The sequence below is a fragment of the Dunckerocampus dactyliophorus genome, chromosome 20 (assembly GCF_027744805.1).
Source record: "Dunckerocampus dactyliophorus isolate RoL2022-P2 chromosome 20, RoL_Ddac_1.1, whole genome shotgun sequence".
Lineage (NCBI taxonomy): Eukaryota > Metazoa > Chordata > Actinopteri > Syngnathiformes > Syngnathidae > Dunckerocampus > Dunckerocampus dactyliophorus.
This window is the reverse complement of record NC_072838.1, coordinates 14512066-14531486: the sequence shown is the minus strand read 5'-3', so window position 1 is coordinate 14531486 and position 19421 is coordinate 14512066. Positions and strand designations below refer to the sequence as shown.

General features: G+C 39.5%; 2 protein-coding genes across 11 annotated transcripts in view; one reads left to right on the top strand and one right to left on the bottom strand.

Moving 5' to 3' along the window:
- Positions 1–12166, top strand: part of LOC129172972 (growth factor receptor-bound protein 10-like) — a 42445-nt gene extending 30279 nt beyond the window's left edge. For all 5 annotated transcript variants that reach the window (XM_054763322.1, XM_054763325.1, XM_054763324.1 and 2 more), the window contains 8 exons: positions 540–650; positions 2153–2251; positions 2338–2415; positions 3362–3478; positions 3558–3624; positions 3706–3793; positions 4134–4227; positions 6437–12166. In XM_054763322.1, the coding sequence (XP_054619297.1) occupies positions 540–650; positions 2153–2251; positions 2338–2415; positions 3362–3478; positions 3558–3624; positions 3706–3793; positions 4134–4227; positions 6437–6583 (801 nt within the window). In that variant the 3' untranslated portion in view covers positions 6584–12166. The remainder of the gene's footprint in view (positions 1–539; positions 651–2152; positions 2252–2337; positions 2416–3361; positions 3479–3557; positions 3625–3705; positions 3794–4133; positions 4228–6436) is intronic.
- Positions 12167–14726: 2560 nt separating this feature from the next.
- Positions 14727–19421, bottom strand: part of LOC129172937 (triple functional domain protein) — a 51839-nt gene continuing 47144 nt past the window's right edge. For all 6 annotated transcript variants that reach the window (XM_054763223.1, XM_054763222.1, XM_054763224.1 and 3 more), the window contains 5 exons: positions 17849–17970; positions 17679–17757; positions 17396–17596; positions 17161–17299; positions 14727–16583 (listed from right to left, as the gene is read on the bottom strand). In XM_054763223.1, the coding sequence (XP_054619198.1) occupies positions 16032–16583; positions 17161–17299; positions 17396–17596; positions 17679–17757; positions 17849–17970 (1093 nt within the window). In that variant the 3' untranslated portion in view covers positions 14727–16031. The remainder of the gene's footprint in view (positions 16584–17160; positions 17300–17395; positions 17597–17678; positions 17758–17848; positions 17971–19421) is intronic.

Sequence of the window (19421 nt, the reverse complement as noted above, 5' to 3'; positions counted from 1 at the left end):
TGAGACACGGCGGTTAATTGAATAGTGGTGTTAACTGTAGCATTTATGTAGTAAATGTAGTCATTTTTGTCAAATGGATGAAGGTTTGACAAAACCATGAATAGACTCATTAAATAACGGCAGTCTTTATTGTGTGCCATTGTGTTCACTCGCATATTGGAAATCCATGAGAAAATCCAGAGCGTGTCTCATGGGATACATGGTGGTTATCGACGACCAAGCATCACCAGTTTAAGAATGGGGGTGGTGTAGATGTGCACTGCATCATCCTGCGAGGTGCTTCTAATATTTTGTGTACTGTAGGAGAGGAGCAAAAGTACTTTTTAAATAACTTGCATCACTGCAAGCGCAATACTAAAAGTATTGTTCAACTTGAAATACTTTCAAATTACCTTTGTAAAGGCAGCTCTTATACAGGGTATCTTTCAATTGAACAGGTGTTCCTAATGATGTGGCCAATGACTGTATAAGCAAAGAAATCAATAGAATAATGTAAGAGACAGATTATAAGACAGCATTGCCTGCTTCTGACTGAACAGGAGCCCCGACACCTGCAGCTTTTGTCCGATTTGGACGACAGCAACATCTTCACCATTATCACTGGCAGAAAACTGCACAACGCCCCCACAGACTTCCAGTTCTGCATCAAGGTAATGCACACACCAGACAAACATTGCAAGTATTTTTTGTGTGCTACTGTAGTGTGCAGATACCGTGGCGCCACAAACTTGATCACCTCATATGAGCCACTGACACTTGAGTAAAACCACTTTGTAACAGATGCACCTGTGTCTACTGTGCATTGTGTGTGTGTGTGTGTGTGTGTGTGTGTGTGTGTGTGTGTGTGTGTGTGTGTGTGTGTGTGTGTCAGAGGACAACGGGGTTAAAACCACCCAGCAGGGGTTCAAACACACACTCAGCACTGTGTCCCACTCCAAGAGTTATCTGTGGTGGGTCACCTGCTGATCTGGGATAAGCCCAGTGGGATAAGCCAGGATGGTACAGAGAATCTGCCCCATCAACCCCCCTCCTCTCCCCGCCCCCTCAGCTCACTTACACACACGCACACACACGCACACACACACACACGAACGCACGTGCGCGCGCTAGGCTACCGTCATGTCAGATGCTGTCAGCGGGGGTGACAGTGCAGAATTGGGTTAGGGATTTTACTTGACGGGTGGTGGCTGGATTGTTGCTATGGTTACATGAATTAATTAAACGCCAGGGGCTGGCAGGTCCTTATCGTCGTGCTGGGGGAAGAGGACAAAGCCTGGTATATGAGTGTAAAGTATTGGCACAAGAAATGCTCCAGAGTGTAACCAGATCTCCTTCACTCCTGTTGTGAACTCTCTAAAGGTGACAACTGCCGCCTGAGAAAGTTTGCGAGCTTCTAACCTTACACAAATGCACCCTGAAGAGGAGAGTGTCACGTTAAAATAAGAATGGGACGCTTATGGTTGTTGCATGTAAAAGACATATTCCACATATTTTGTGTCAGCTAAATAAAGAATGACGTACAGCCACAGATGGTTAGGCTAACTTGAAACTTGAAGGGCACTTGTAAAGCTCAGGTCAGTGGAAAATAAACACTTGATAAAATAAAATAAGAACTTTATTGTGTTTGTCCCAGTACTGCCTAAGTAGGTTTCATCTAAGAAGAAGAATAAATGAATACAGTTTTGATGAGACATACAGTATATATCAATATGTATGAATAAATAAATATAATTGACTGAAATATAATTTACGATACTGTGTATAAAATATGAATACTTAATACTAGGGGTGTCACAAGATTGACAACTGACACTTGGAATGGTAGTGTGGAAATAATGTTTTTCATTCAGTATATCTGGCACAAAATTAATATCATTTATTGTTTCTCCTTAGTTTAGTAGCCAAATGCTGCTGTGTTTTGTGCATTGATCATCACAACTGTTGGCAGTGCACTGATTTGTGTCACAGTGTAATAATAGTTTACAGACTTTAAAAAGTCATTTACAGGGTATCTGTGCTGCAGAATTGGGTTAAGCACGCATGGAGTTGGGAATGTATCTGATCCAGTTACGTATTGTTTGGCCTCACTGGAGGTCTGCACTCTGTCAATGCGTCTGTTAAAGTTATGTGTTGGCGCTGTTCTTTTTCACAGCCCAGTAAAGCGAGGGGTGACTGTAAAGAGATGAAGATGCTGTGTGCTGAAGACGAGCAGAGTAGGACCTGCTGGATGACTGCTTTCAGACTTCTTAAGGTACCTAGCTATGCCAAACCATTTCTATTAGTCAGTCTATCGCTGGATCCAAGAAACATTAATGTTGTCCCCTCTCATCCTACCAGTATGGCATCATCCTGTATAAGAGTTACAGCGTGCCCCAGCACAGAAAGCCAAACCTGTCACATTTCTCCACACCTGTGGTAAGGATCTGCGTCTGTGACATCATCGTCTTATGGCGCTCATGCTAATGCCTCCGCTCAGCCAGCAGCCATCCACATTGAGCCATTAATTAGCTGATGAATTGGAGAGCATTTCACGTGCCTTGCACGCCTCGTTTTTTGCTCCCCTGGATGCTGGATGCTCCCCTACATACATACATACAAACGACAGTCCGCAAATTCTAGCTGGGGCGTTTATTTACCTAAACTGCAAGGCGGACAGGGCATTAATTGGAAGAGGGGCTCATTTCCAAAATTTTGTAAAAATCCATTATATATAACAAGATGTATTTTTTTACATGTTTGGAAAGCATGAGAAAGTGGAAAAGCTCTCTTTGACCACACTATAATTTATTAAAAAGTATATTGCACAACACAGCAGCAACAGAACCAATATTATAATAGCAGTATGGAGCAAACTGCTTAGCCAGCATTGATACCACTGAGTTTATTGTAAACAAGAGTATGGCAAGCGTAACACGGATGGTTGTGGCACCAACAGCTGAGTAGTGAAAACAATCTTTTAAAGCGCATACAGAGGTTTATAATATCATCATGAAGTGATTTTTGGCGTATCTGTTATCCAAGAAGGTTAGTTCTTCGAATTAAAAATTAAGAACGTTTTTCAAAAAAGATTTGTCCTTGATGAAAATGGTTTCCAGCAGTAAGCCAAGCTAGTAAGCCAAGGAGGACATGTGTGATTTGTGAGTGGACTGAAGTGGGTCTCTGTGCAGACAGGATTTGTCATGCCCCAGTGAGTGTGTCTGGCTTGTTAGACCTCTGACCTTTGTCCACCAACCCTCTCCCGCCCTCCCTCCACCTCCTTGCTCCCCTGCTCCTTGTACTCCCCTCACTCCACTCCCCCACCTTCCGTCACCCTCTGCCGACCCCAAACCCCCACTCCTCACTACCTTGTCCCCCCTAACAGCGGAGTGTGTCTGAAAACTCTCTGGTGGCGATGGACTTCTCAGGACGGACCGGCCGCGTCATCGACAACCCAGTCGAGGCTCAGAGCGCCGCCCTAGAGGAGGGACAGACATGGCGGGTGAGATGAAGACGACTTAGGATGCCTTGGCATATGAGTTCTTATCATGTGACACTCAAATTCTGTTAATTTCCCATAGAAACGGAGCCAGCGTATGAATGTCCTGGGTAGCCCATCACCCTTGCACCCGTCCTCTTTGAGCACAGGTAGACACCGCATTGTATGAGTGTGTACTTGCAGCATACTCTTCCATAGCCCTTCCTAATGCATGTGTGTGTGCTTTCAAGTCATCCACAGGACGCAGGTTTGGTTTCATGGTCGCATCATGAGAGAAGAGGCCCACAAAATGATTATACAACAAGGCCAAGTAGACGGGTAAGAAGACATCAGACTCTTTGGACAACAGTATCCAGACAACCCTGTTATTCATCTTCACAAGTTATTTTATATTTTATATACACAGATATTTATAATTCAGATATACGTTCACGTGACACTATAACCTCAGATATACAAAATTTGTCATATTCTGTTTGGAGTATACCTACTGGGATACATTGTGGTTGTTTGCAATCACATATTTCTTGATCCAGCTCTCGTACTGCATTTTATGACATAAAAGGTGTTGTTACGGTCTCATATGGCTGCCTATTTTCTTTCTACCTTCATACTTACTTTCCACTTGTTCTATCGCTCTCTCTTGTGTTTTGTGCAGGTTATTCCTGTTGCGGGACAGTCAGAGTAACCCCAAGGCCTTTGTGCTCACCATGTGCCACCACCAGAAGATCAAGCACTTCCAAATCCTACCGGTAAGTGACATAAGTCCAAAAAAGAACTGTGCTTTGTGAAGAAAGAGTATAATACTGTATATAGTCATGCTTTTGCTATGTAGGAGTGGGTCAGTACATTTAGAACTAAGTCAAGTTTCTAAATGCAGTATTGCATAATGTAGCAATGGAAAATGCACCAGCCGGCCAGAAAAATTCACTCTCTAATATTCCACTGAACCGCCTTTAGCTTTTATTACAGCGAGCATTTCCTTTTTGGCAGCATTTCGCTAATCTTACGCAATCTCCCAACAATCATTTCCATGCAGAGTTGCATTCTGTGAGCAAAAAAATGTCTATTAAAGATAAGGAAGTGGGACTACAGTGCGAAATCTTCTCTGACATTTCTCAAAGATTCTTATGGGATTAAAGATCTGCGGTGGATTCGCTTCTCATACACTGATGTGCCCATTATACTGGAACAGGGTCAGTTTGGACTCATCAGACCACATGACCTTTTTTCCATTGCTGCAGAGTACAATTATATGCTCCCGAAGCTCTTTTTTCCAACACAATTTGCCTCACTGATAAGTGTTTTTAGGCTGATAAAACCAAAATAAATCCAGACTAAAGACAACTGTGAGTTCAATGCATGAGTATCATTGAAATGTCATAGTGCAAAAACTGAAATCTTTAGAAATTAACACATTTAAAGAAAATAATACAAGTTACCAAATATGGTTTGTTACAAAGAATAACACAACCATGTTCTTTGTCTAAGTTTTAGTCAGTTCTTCACTTGAGCTCTCCTTTGTTGCTGAAGTTGGATAACTCAAATTTATTTCACTGCCTGTGATCTCTGCTGTTATCTGTCATTTGTCCTCCGTTGTTCAAATCGATAAACCTTTGTTCTGGTCTGCCTCGCTTTCTCTGTCACAAAGACAGTGAATAGCGGAAAAATGCGAATAATGGTGTTTTTGAGACTCTCAACCCTATAATATGCCTCATGCGCTTATTAATGCATTTCAAATTGTAAAATGTATAGATACTCACTACTAATGCATGATAATGAAAGATGATTAATAGGAGAACAGATGGAATCAGTCACGCTCTAGCCTTCAGTGTGGTCGTCAGGCTACTGCAATAACAGCGCTTCCGTCTCCAGTGGCGTCGTGTCCATCTCCCTCGGAAGTGGCTAGCGGTGCTACGTGTCCTCTCAACTAGCAGTCTGAGATGATGCAGGTGTTCCTCCAATGCCATGTGTACATAATCCACACTGCTTGACTGTTGCAATTCCAGAATTAGGATCATATTTGAACTTTTATTCACCGCTTTTGAGGCCGGATTGTAACAAAGTTGACGAGTGAAAGCAAGTGCTACTTCAGCCACGCAGGGTGCCACTATGTTAGACCTACGTTATGTCGTTACATCGTACATATGTTGTATTAGTAGGCTGTACATACAATACTATCATGTATTTCTGAATTAATACCAACTTAGGGTGAATGAGGTGAGGGTTTTTTTGAGAGAGAGAAAGCACAAATATGCCTTTTTCCTAGCAATAACATTTGTATACTGTAATTTCCGGACTATAGAGATGCTTTTTTTTCCCAAACAGTGTGTTGTAACAAGGCTAGTTAAACAGTAGCCTACCAGAAAAGTCATTCATTGTGGTCCTCTCCCTCCTCCTGAGAACTAAAACCACTCATGTCGTCTTGACAAGCATCATAATTGAACATTCTAATAATTCTTTCATCACACACTTTGTCTGTCTCTCTTTAACTCTCTGTCTTTTGTTGTCGCTCTTCGTTGTCTCGAGACAAATTAGGCATTTAGCTTGAGCGATCCTCTTCATTCAGCCCAGCCTTTCAAAACCTGTTGGTGATAGTGGATGGTGGGCAGTCCAAGTAGTCCAAACAGAAGCTGTAGTAATTCTACACTCCGTCAAACTTACTTATGATTGTTGCATAAGACTTCAAAACGTGACATTAGCTTCCACTTCACTTGTCCACGTCACTACTTTCTGAAACTGCACCGTAGAGGCTTATACACCGGAAATGATGATATTTGTTTTTGGACAAGACATCCATTAATATTGAGGGCCACATATGCTGAATGGCAAATACTGTATGCATACAAACTGGCATCTGATGTATGCAACCATTTCCAAAAGGGCTTCCTAGTCATTTTTTTGTAACATTTTTCCAAGTGAAAAAAAGCTAAATGCTAACTGTCCTTCTCCTCTGCCAAGTGCGAGGAAGATGGTCAGGTGTTCTTCAGCCTGGACGACAGCGCCACCAAGTTCACCGACCTGATTCACCTGGTGGAGTTCTACCAGCTCAACAGAGGAGTGCTGCCCTGCAAGCTCAAACACCCGTGCACCGCCGTGGCCTTGTGACACTCCTCTTCCCCTTCTTCTGCACCAGTTTTTTTTAAATGTACATTTTTGCACACCCTTATACCCCTGAGATCCCACCTGACCTATCCGCCCTTATTCTCTTACCAGTCGGGTGAGTCCAAATTTGGGGGTGATGTGAACAAACAAGCTTTTCTCCGCCTTATTGCTGTTTGGATGTTTGACGCGACACGTGGCGGATTGTGGACTTGTTGCCAAGGAGACCGGAACGTTTGTTTGTTTAAGGTGCAGGTCTCTCATATGGCTCTTCTTCCCCTCACCTTTCCTCCAGGCCTGATAAGCTGTGGTGCAGGAAGCACCACCCCTTCTTCATTGATCATCAGGGATGGACGGGAATCCCTCTGGATCTCGAGCAAACTTTTTTTCTTTTTTTTGGGGGGGGGGATCCAAGAGGGTTTTCTCAACCTGTGCAGTCCAGTCTGGATAAGCTGACACCATGATGACACCGCCCACTTCACAAAAAAACCCCGCCCCCATCCTATGTGTGGCTCTACTGCTGTGTCCAGGTGGTGCAACCCTTCATCTCCTCCTCCTTCTCTTCTAAACAAGGCGAGGCTTATCAGAAAGGACAAAGGAATGTTTATCAGGAAGGCCAGAATGAGCCTCTCTTTTAGACTTGGATTACTTGATGTCATTTTAATGCTGTTTTATTACTGTTGATTCAATGCAGAACTAGTTTGCACTCGCGGGGACGGGGGGAGGGGGTGGGGGCGTACTCTCTATCCCAATGAAGCGGCTTGTCATCCTCCTCTTCTCTTACATTGTGAGATTGCCGCTGATTGGATTTCACAAGGGGCAAAAAGAGTCACGGCTGACGATGCAGTGCCTTCCCGGAAGCTTTGGGAACGTCTTGTGTAGCTCCTACCACCACGGCCACACTACTGTTATAACAACAAGGAGAAAGAATGTGCTCTGGAAGTGGCTCAAAGACGAGGAGGAGGAACCATTTTCAATCTAAAAGGGTCATTTGTTGGCTTTTTGAATGTTGTTTTCTTTTCTGAGCTTGCTGCTTGCACATTTCCAGTGATCCTGATGTGATAGTGAAAGGTTGGAGCCATCCTGACCACTGCCCCCTCCCCGCCCCTTATGCCCGCTCAGAAGAGACAAATCAAAGATAAGCACTCCCATCATTATTTTGTTCTTGTTTTGCTTTGTTTTAAACGAACAAAAAGACTTGAAGTGTGAACTCAAACACACAATCAAATGAGCTTCACTTGCCTTAGGTGAACAGGAGTCTTGTATATATTCCATTGAAAATTATATATGAAGATGCACACATGGCAAAGGAATAATTAGCAACAAGATGGCCGCCACCGTTGTGACTACATGCTAACTGTGGACAACAACAACTTGCTGATGCTGGCAAAAACAAAAAAACAGCTCAACTCGCTAACATCCATCTAAACGCCCCTCTAACAGGTAATATTCTTCATTTAATCAAATAATCGAAATATGTTTTTTTTTCCGCTGAGCTATTGCTGGCTTCATTTTAGTACGCTAAGCTAAAAGTGGCAAGAAACGCATATTGGCTAAAATGTGGAAAACATTTGTCAAAAGCCAAACTTCATTATTTAAAAAATGTATCCTAACCAATCAACTAACAGTTGTAGACCTTTTTTCTCAATTGTTTTAATTTAGAACAATTTGCAACAAGATGGCCGCCACTGTTGTGAGAATTGCCAACAAAATTCACTCAAAAGCCCCTCTAACAGGTCACTATTCTTCACTGCATGCACACTCAAAAGAAAAGAGGTGTACTTTTGTGCTCAAATGTGGAACAAATATATCAAACGTCAAGCTCCATTATTACTCAAATTCTATTTTTGATTTCCAACAATTCCCGGCAAGATGGCCACCACTCTCATGACTATATGCTTTCTATGACGCAACAAACATTTGTTGCGTAGCATTAAACGCTAGCAGGGCTAACAAAAGCCACCTCAAAACTCTACTAACAAGTCATTCTTTATTTAATACACACACAAATCAAAAGGGTTTTAGTTTTATGCTGAAATATTTGTTGCTGGCTGCATTTTAGCACGCTAGGCTAAAGATTGCTAGCTGGTGGCTAACTTTGGCAAGAAGCAAATATTCCTTGCAAGAAGCAAATATTCCTTACTTCTATTTAAGATTTATCTGGGTATATCTGACCAAAATGTAGTCAGTCATGTGTAGGAATTAGCAGCAAACAACACTGTCTGCCATTAAGTTTGACAAATAATGCAAAACAGAGTAAACGGTAAGGCTTTGTACTACAGTACTACTTGGTGCTTGCAGAATTTAAATTAATGATGGTGTTTATAGGTCAGCTTGGGTGTTTGGATCAAAATTGGAGTAAAATTCACGCCATTTTTTAGACGGAAAACTGAAATGACAGTAGATGAGGAAGATTATACGGTCAAATAAATTACCACAGCAGATCTGTCAGATAAGAGTATGTACTATTCGAAAACAAAAGAAATGAAAAATACGCTCAAATGGTGGAGAATGATTGTTTTGTTGAAAAATTCTTAGTAAATCTGCACGCAAGGGCGACCACTGCTTATGCCGGCGTCAGCTAGCCCGAGGGGCGTGGACATAAGCGAGTAGCAACAATGCATAATGAACAGTGCCCTAGTGGTAATCCATTATCTCCAGAAAAGAAGGTGTTCCCTGCCCCTCCACCCCCGTAAAATCCATCCTGTGCCAGAGCACGGTTAGCACAATGCACACCGCCTCCACCTGCCTGCCCACGACATCATGTGACTTTGCCCCCGTCGGGCCCACCAGGGCGGACTCTCTCCAGGGATTGGTTAATGCTTGAAGCCCCTCGCCCCCTCCACCCACCTCCCCGGCCCTTGTCCCACCTGTGTCCAGCCAGTAAGCTATGAGCCTGTGTGTGTGCGCGTGTCGTTGTGCGTGCATGTGCGTGTGTGTGTGTATGTGTGTGGCTCGACTGTTATATTCACTCTTCATTGCTAACTGCTGGTTATCATATTTGCCTTTTTTAGAGAGCAAAGCGAGAGGAAAGGTGACGTCATGCCTTAGATCTAGATTTTATTAGGAGGGGGGCGGGTTTGAACTACAATACTAGAGACCAGTAGGCACTATTTCCCCACCCCCACCTTTTTTTTTTTTTAAATCACTGTGCTTGTTCAAGTCCAAGGTTAAAAAGCAGTCTAGTTGATGAATGAGTGAATATGTGAAGCTCTAACACTGTACCTAGGTCACAGATCACTACGTGTGGGCGTTATGCTGTGCTCATAACTCCGTGTAAAATGAAGAATGCTTTATTTTCTCCTTAATTCCTTATTATTTGATGATGTGTACATTGACATTATTGTATATTTTCTTTTTTTTGCCACAAAATGACCTTATAAATATATATATGAAATAATATACCACGCTATATACAGTATTAAATTAAGCTTTTTGGGGTTTTTTAACTTTACTTCAAGAGATCAAACTGGATGGGTTTTTTTTAAATTTTTTTGTCCAAATACGAAGGAGTGTTAGGGTCATGCACTGAAAAGAAAAAAGAAAAGTTGTAGCATTACAAGAATATTTTTTAGTTTGTTTTTTTTTAAGAAAAAAATTGTGATGTGACAAGAATAAAGTTGAATTTTTTTTAAAGAAAAAAGTTCTGAGATAAAAGTCATAATATTACAAGAATAAATGTTTCTCTTTTTTTTTCTTAGAAAAAAATATGAAGTTATATTTTTTTGCAACATTGTCAGCAACTTAATTTAAAAATGTTATTAAAAAAAAGGTGACTTGCTGAAAATAAATTTTGCTGACAAATTAAATTCATCAAAATGAAGACGTTAAATGACTTAATCTTGACAAAATTAAAAAAAATTTATTTTAGATTTTTTTTAGATAGAAACTCTAAAATTCTTACTCTTGACGTTTTTTCGTCTGCAAAAATGGTGACAATTCTTGTGCGATTAGAACGTTACATTTGTAGAAATAGGATGTTTTTCCACGTCATTTTACGACTTTATTAAGGTGAAATGAGGACTTGGTTCTCCAACAATGAAACAGTACTTCATACTTGGAAGGTTGGGACTTTTTTTTCCTGGTAAATTAGGATGTTCATTTTGGCACAATTGACATTTTTTAAATTCTCTCTTACTCTTAAAATTGTGACTTTTTTTTCCTTGTAAGAGAACAGAATTCTTGAAAAATTGCAATTTTTTTCCCGCCTTAATCTTCACAAAATTTCCCTCAAAATTGACATGATTCTTTTTCCGCCTACATTGTGACTTCATTCTTGTGAAATTAGAATGTCACACTTGCCACACATGTTTTTTCACGTAATTTTACGACTTTGCTTCTACCAAAATGATTACAGTACTTCATTCTTGGAAGATTACGACTTTGTTTTCTGGTAAAATTAGGACTTTAATTGTGACACAATTGCAATTTTAAAAATTCTCTCTTACTCTTAAAATTGTGACCTTTTTCCTTGTAAGAGAACATAATTCTTGCGAAATTGCTGTTTTTTTCTCCTCCTAAAATTGATTTTTTTTTCTGGCAAAAAAATTGGCTTCTGCTCAAATTATTGTTGCAAAATTAAATTTTCCAACAACGGACAAATTTGGAAAAAGTAAGACGTTCACGACTTAATCCTCGCAAAATTTCAGTTCCCCCCTTTTAAAATGTACTTTTCTTTCTGATAAAATTGTGATTTAATTCTTGTGAAATTAGAACAGCACCCTTGTATAAATATGACGTGTTTTTCCTGTAATTTTACGCTTTTATGAATGTAAAATGAGGACATTGATTCTCCCAAAATGAAAACTTCATTTTTGTAAAATTGTGACTTTTTTCTGGTAAAATTAGGATGTTAATTCTGGCACAATTTTAAAAATTCTATACTTTTTTTTCCCTTGTAAGTGAACATAATTCTTACAAAATTGCAATTTTTTATTCCTCCTAAAATTGTGACTTTTCTGTCAATAAATGTGACTTACGTCTTGCAAAAATAAGACTTTATTGCTGTAAAAATAATTTTATGGTGAAGCGTCTCACTTAAATCTCCCTTTTGTCTTCCTTTATTCTCATAATATTATGACTTTATTGACTTTATTATAGGTATGACATATATATTATACGTATATTTTAGGTTCACTAAACTGACTTTTTGTCTTGTGATATTACAACTTCATTCATGTACATTTTTTTCATAATGTTTTTTCTGTTTCAGTGTGGCCTTTCTACTACTTTGTACTTTTTAAAGAAAATATAAGCTGAAGTCAGTGATTTAAAGCCACCTTAAAAAAAACAAAACAACATCAGACCATTGAGTTTGTCAGGAAATAAATGTTTGTTGATGGACATCCATACATAACCCATCCAGGGTACACACACACATAAAGTAGATGGAGTGTTTTTCCAAGGTAATCTGTAGCAGCTTTCACATTTCCAAGCGTTGTCCATTTCCTCCCACTTGAAGGTGCGTTCCATAATGGAGCTTATTGCAGCAGGTGCCTCATATTTATCCGTTCCTCGTTTTGCCGTCCACTCTTTTGCTTTTCGTGTCTTCACAGTGGTGACAGTGTTGCTCTTTTTCCATAAGCTGAGTCATTATAAGCTCCAACAGTAAACACGTCAGGGAAAGGACAAATCGAAAAAAGACAAAACACGCAAATTATGGTTCATCCATGTGCTTTTTGCTTCAAATTCTGTCTACACAGCTCCTGGATCTACATTGTATCCTGTTCAGGTATTTTTGTACAAATAAGGGACTGATATATTCTCTGTTTATTGGAAATTAGAATAAAATACAACGTTGCTATAAACCAAATGTCTGTTTCGGTGTTTTTCTTTTCTTTCTGTTGTGACAAAGCTTAAAAGCTATTATGTTGCTTTATTATGCCAACAATATGTATTTATCATGATACACAGCTGGTTGTAATGTTTGGAAATCTACGTGAAGTCAACCAAATGTTAGCAAGAGGTCTGATTTTCCTTTAAGGTCACTTCTTAGTTGTTCAGCCATGATTGGGGCTTGCTTTAGTGTGAGCACCGCCCTCTAGTGGTGCTTCAGTGTAATCTTGCAATCAAACGCTTTCTGTAAAATGTTTTTGACAACTTTCCACTTTTCAAATTAGGACTTCATGCTCGTAAAATTGCTATTTTTACTCTAAAATGTAAGCTTTTCAGTAAAATTGTGACAAACTAAAACTATAAAACAATTATTCTGGTAACATTTGATTGTAAAATGTATTTTTGCAAAATAGTTTCTTTTTCTCATATATCATTACAACTTGTGGTTTTTTAAAGTAGGATTTCAATCTCCCCGATTTGCTTTTTTTTGTCTTTAAAAATGTACATATTTTTCTTGTAAAATCGGAAAACCTAATTTTCATTTTAAAAAATTAGATTTTTTAAAATTCTATTTATCTTGAAAAATAAAAAAAAATAAAAATTGCTGTTCTTCTCTTGAAATGTATACCTTTTTTGTCTTGTGAAATTAGGACCTGAAAAAATAAAAAAGTTCTTAAAATGTTGACTTTTTTTTCACTAAGACTACAGTTCGAAAAAAAAAAACTTTTCATTGTAAAACGTATAACTTAATTTTTGCTCAATTATTTTGCTCTTTTAACATTATGACTTATTGTAAAAATTTGATTTTTCAGAAAATTAGGACTTAATTTTTTCAAAATTGCCACTTTTTTCTCTTAAAATTTTGACATTTTCTTGTAAAATTAGGACTTAATTATATATTTTTCTCTTTTTTTAAAATGTAAACTTTTTCACTGAAACTGACTAAAATGTAAAAAATTAAGACTTTACTAACCTTTTATTGTAAAATGTATAATGTTAATTCATGCAAAATTGGTTATTCCCTCATAACATTATGACTTTATTCTTGTAAAATTAATATTGTCAGGAAAATTAGAACTTAATTCTCAACAATTGACTACTTTTTCTATCTTAAAATTTAGACATTTTCTTGTAAAATTAGGACTTAATTTTCCTAATACTGTTTTTTTGCACTTAAAATGTAAACTTTTTTTTCACCAAAACTGACAAAAAATTTGTCAGATTAAGATTTTTACTTTTAAGCTTTTACTAACTTGTTCATGTATAACTTGATTCTTGCAAAATAGTTTTCCCCCTCTCATAACATATTGACTTTATTCTTTTAAAATTTATATATATTTTTGTAAAATTAGGACTTTCTTCTCGTAATATTGTTTTTTTGTCTCTTAAAATGTAACCTTTTTTATTATTTGGTATTCATTATCTGTTTGACCTTAGCAATGAAGTAACTGGAACTCTAATTTTGGCCCACCATGTGTGTGTACATATATCTATATAAATGTGTATATATGTATGTATATATATATATATACATACAGTATGTGTATACTGTATATGTGTTTATATATGTATATATATATATGTACTTTATATGTGTGTATATATTTATTATATATGTGAATTAATGTGCGTATATGTATATATATGTGTGTGTGTATATATAGAGTATGCGTGTGTATGTATGTATATATATATATATATACAGTATATGTGTGTATGTACAGTATGTGTATACATGTGTTTATATATATATGTATTATATATATACAGATCTTGTGTAAAATATGTGCATAACTTAATTATGGTCAAAGTAGGACTTGATTTTAGCAAAATTGCTTGTTTTTTATCTGTTACAATTTTAGATGTTTTTCTTAAAAAAAAACACACAATTTGTCATAAAATTGCCTTTTCTCCTCTCAAAAATGTACTGAAATGGACTCAGATTGGAAGAATTAAGACTTCATTCTATGATATCCTATTTGGAAAAACTAAATATGACTAAATAAAAAGACGCATGCCAAGTTGACTTTTGAAAATGTAGGTCTTTCTCGTACTGTAAACGATCTGAGGGGCGTTTTAACCATCTCATTTCAAATTGTTCTTGTATAACACATGAATGAAATATGACTACATGTACAATATTGCTCAATTGCAATTGCCTGTCATCTGAAATGTTCTTTAACTACCTTTTATTTCTCACAGCATGCTTGTTAAAGTACGTCATTTTTAACAAGGCAAGACAAAGGCTCAATAAAATTGCATTAATACAAAAAAAAAATTTGGACTGAAGTCATGTTAAAAGATATAAGTGGGCTCATGTGTCCAATATGTTTAATCTTCAAATAACTGATGCAAATGAGAATATTTACAGGAGAAATATGATCTATACAAAAAATATACATGCAAAAAAGGTACAAAATTAAAATAGCAAACAAGTGAAATATGACCACGTAACAAAAAACCCCAAACTGAGGTATCCAGTTTTTTTGTTTTTTTTGAATGGCCTCAGCACACCAAAAAATAAATAAAATGTTACACTTTTTCAGCTTAATGCAAAGGGCGGTGGTTTGTTAAACAATGCTGAGTTTGGCAACAAAAAGCATCTGTACACACTGTTTTTAACAAAATGATGTACAAAATTAAACTTCAACGCTGCAGTTTGGAAAATAAAAAGCACATTTTGTTCTTTTTAACATCGCTTTTTTGACTCGTGTAAACAATCATTTCACATAGCAACTGTGAAACTTAAGAACAATAAAATATTTTTTTTTGTTTTTGTAAAGTTCCAAAACGCTAGCAACTTTGGTACACGGACGTACAGTACAAATAAAACATATTTTTGATCGTAATGATTGTAGCCGGTGAACAGAAAAACTACCAGCAGTACTAGCAGTACCAAGTACACACCTTCCTCTACATTAGTTTTATGACACACGACGACGGATGTCTTCATAAATAGTTGCATAAAACGTTAAAGCTGCAACATTGCACATGAAACACAACGTACCACGAGTGCATTTACACTTTGCTTCTTTTCCTCCACAGGTGCAGACCTCTAAAGTCAGGCCCACCAAGGCAGTAGAAGTCTATTTACAAGGTAAGGCTTGGACATATCAGCGCCACACACACACACACACACACACACACACACACACACGCACACACACACGCACGCGCGCATACACAGCTTTTGTTCTAGGAAAAAGAACGCGTTCATGTCTCCATATGCGACATGTGGAGCGTTCTTTTACGCTTTCTATAAATGTAAGAAAGTTGGGAGTGTAAAAGAGCAAAGCAAAAGCTTCTCTCACAGCTGTCACGTTCTCCTGAAAAGCTCTCAATCTGTGCACAGGTCGCCTTGAACCCTTGCTAAGGAAAATAAATTACTTATACTATTATATATATATATATGTTTATATATATATATATTTCTTTTTTTGTACATTTGTATTGTCTTAAGTACAAAATGTGAGTGTAAAGCAGCAAGCAGCAGTAGACGAGGGCCTCCATGAAGGATGACAGGACATTTTGTCAGTGAGGATGAGCTCAGCCTTCTACTTTCTTTGCATCCCGAGGAAGCCGCTGCCAACATTTTGTCCAAGTTCCTTCTGCTGTGGATTCAGACCCGGTGCTGCAGGCGGCTCTGGGTGAAGCTGCGCACTCCTCCAATGGGCCGCGCGTCCGTCTGGTGTTTCCTGCGGTCTATGAAGGAGACGAGACGAGAGGTGTCCAGGCAGCATTCGGCCGTGGAGCGGACGTCGGCCGCCTGCAGCCACACCTCCTGTAAGCAGAGCCCAGACGGAGGCCTCCTGGCGGGGTCTGTCCTCAGGAGCAGGCACACAAAGTCCCGTGCCGCCTGGCTGACGCCGTGGAAGTAATCCCTGGGGAAGCTGAAGTCCTGGCGACAGATGTTCAGGCACGTCTCCTCGGCGCTCTCGTCCAGGAAGGGCGAGGCACCGCTCAGCAGCACGTAGGCCACCACGCCCGCACTCCACACATCTGACGTCAGAGACACGGGATCGCCCAACACCAGCTCCGGGGACGCGAACTCGGGGCTGCCCAGCAAGGGGTGCACGTAGGGGGTGCTGTTGAGCTGCACGGCGTCACCCAGGTCTGCAAGTTTGACTGACGGCTGGCCGATGGAGCTGTGAGCCACCAGCAGGTTCTCAGGCTGATGACAGGAAAAAGTAAACAGTTAATCCTTCTACACTCATTTTCACAATGGTCCTCCATTTATGATGTTCCTTGTTTTGTGATTAAAATAACACCGGCTAATGTTGGAGCCGTAATCCAACTCTCAACCTCCGATGTCACTTCCTGTCCCCTACACATCTGTCCGCCTGCCACCAGGGTCCCTTAGCGAACACATTTAGTGCCACACACACGAGCAGGAGTATTAGGTTAAGTAAAGTTTCAATGGCTTATTCACTCCTTATTGTGTCTACTATGCCACAACTATGAAAATATTACATTTATTAATATTGAATCTACTTCGCGGAAATTCACTCATCGCAGTCGGGTCTAGAACTAATTAACCATGGTAAATGAGGGCCGACTGTGTGTGTGTGTGTGTGTGTATATATATATATTAATTTAATAAATTTCTCAATTATGTTCTCAGCTCTCTGAAAAGAAAAACCTTATTTTTAAAGTACTGAATTTTTGTAAATGTATTTATGCAAGGTATTTGCTGTGTTTGAATGTATTCTATTATTTGTGTGTAGCAGACATTGGAGTTCAAGTCCTACCTTGATGTCCAGATGTACTATTCTGCTGTTGTGCAAGTAGTGTAAAGCATCTAAAAGGTCACGCAGGTAGCCAGCCACCTTCTCCTCTGTCAGATTGCCCCACCTGATGATGTAGTCCAGCAGACGGCCTTGGTCAGCCCTGACACATTAACAAAAATAAGCATTCATACCATGGAGGATTCTTTTGATGTACTGTATATACTGTATGTGTATGTGTGTATGTGTGTGTACGCACATCTCCAGGACCAGGACAAAGCTGCTGGGGGTTTCGTACGTGTCCACCAGGCTGATAATGTTGGGATGCTGGAGCCTTTGAAGCAGGTTGACTTCCTGCGTGACCCGGTCCCGCCGCATCAACTTCTTGTTCACCTGTTTGACAGCGACTGTTCGCTTGGTGGCAAGGTGGTCACAGCGCTTGACGACAGAGAATCGCCCCCTGGTGGACATGAGAGGTAAGTGTGTAGTGGTCATCCGTGTCAAATAAAAGCATGGGGGGGAAAAAAAAGATTGCGTGTTACCTGCCCAGTTCAAGCACCTCGCTGAAGTGAGAGTCAAAGTTGTCTTTCCAGCTCACTCGCGTGCCGTCAACAGATACAGCTGAAAGACGCACACGCACACACAGTTTGACATCACATCAGGTAATAGCAGCGCAACACGTGTGTCACCACTTGTGTGTCTTTGCACCCACCAAGCACTCTGAGGCTGGCTGACGACGTGACGCTGCCGAGCTCGTTGGTGGCGATGCACGTGTAAACGCCGTCATCATCCAACGACACGCCAATGATCCGCAGGGTTGCCTCGCCAGTATCGCTGAAATGCAAACATGATGTTTATATACTGCATACAGTATACTGCATGTGTACATAATAGGTGCACATACAGTGCCTGTAAAAAGTTTGGAGACATGTTTGCATCCAATCAAAAAACATCAGCAATTTAACAACAATTAAGTCCTAATTTGATGAGACAAAAGTCTCAATTTTATAAGAAAGTGTCAAGTATTGGAGAGAAAAAAAGCAATTTTGCAAAAATGTAGTCCTAATTCTACAAGAAAAACATAAACAAAGTAAAAATTTCACAATGTTTTATATATATATATATATATATATATATATATATATACAGTCAAACCTGTCTTAGCAGCCACCTTTATAGAACAGCCACCTGCCTATAGCAGCCACTGAAAAATCCCCCGCAGCAAATTTACATGTTATAGACCCTGTGTATAGCAGTCACCTGTCCAACGCGGCCAGCGGCCACCCATTTTGTCTCCCTTGGTCAATATCTGACTGCATATAGCGGCCAAATTACCAACTCAAGTAGAAGCTTCATGCACGAAAAAGTTTTGTTTTTCAATCAATGAAGGCGTCGTGTGTAGACTTTGATTACTGAGTCCTAGCTCAGTCACAATCATTCACAAGAGCCACACAAACTGTCAGTTGTTCCACATAAAAAAGCCGTCTTCTTTTGAGCTTGCTATTTCCTGGTCAAACATGTAACTTTAAGAGCATTTGCACCAAAACATTACCGCAAAGTAGGCTGGGAACAGGACGTGCTCCCAGCGACGCTACAATAAAAAAAAAAAAAAAAACATACGCCAGCATGCATGCGGCAGCGAGAGCAAAACTGAGTTCGGTTGTACTTAATTGAAGTATTTTAGAATGTACTCACATTATTTTTCATCAATCCTCATCCACAAATCCATCAAAGTCATCTTCTGTATTCGACACAAAAAAAGCAGTCTTCTTTTCCGTTCGCTACTAGTCTGTTAACTTGTCAGTGTTATTCAGCTCCGAAGCAAAGAAGGAAACTTCTCCTGTTGCTTCTGCCAACTTTATTTATTGAACGCGGCCACCAGACAGCAGCTCAGAACACACACACATCTCTCAACATCGTCTCTCCTTCCTGCTTGCCCACAAGGCAAAGGTTAAACAAGCCCCACTACATAGCTGTCCAGCCAATGCCTGTAAGAAGTGACACAGTTTATTTCCTGGTGTGCACTGGTCAATACTGTAATGCCGCTTGTTGTGGGGAAGGAGAAACTCACGTCACCGATGCACTTTAATGGCTTTATTAACAGCGGAGAACACTGCAGGATTTACATCCACGCCAACATAAACACACTTCACAACTCTCTCCAAACTCACAGCTAGCACTGAGCCTAGCTCTCCTGCTCGGGACGCCCACCGTCACTTCCCGTCACTTCCTGATGAACTAAAGCTGTAATGACACTGCCGTATAAAAAGTAAAATATAAAAAAC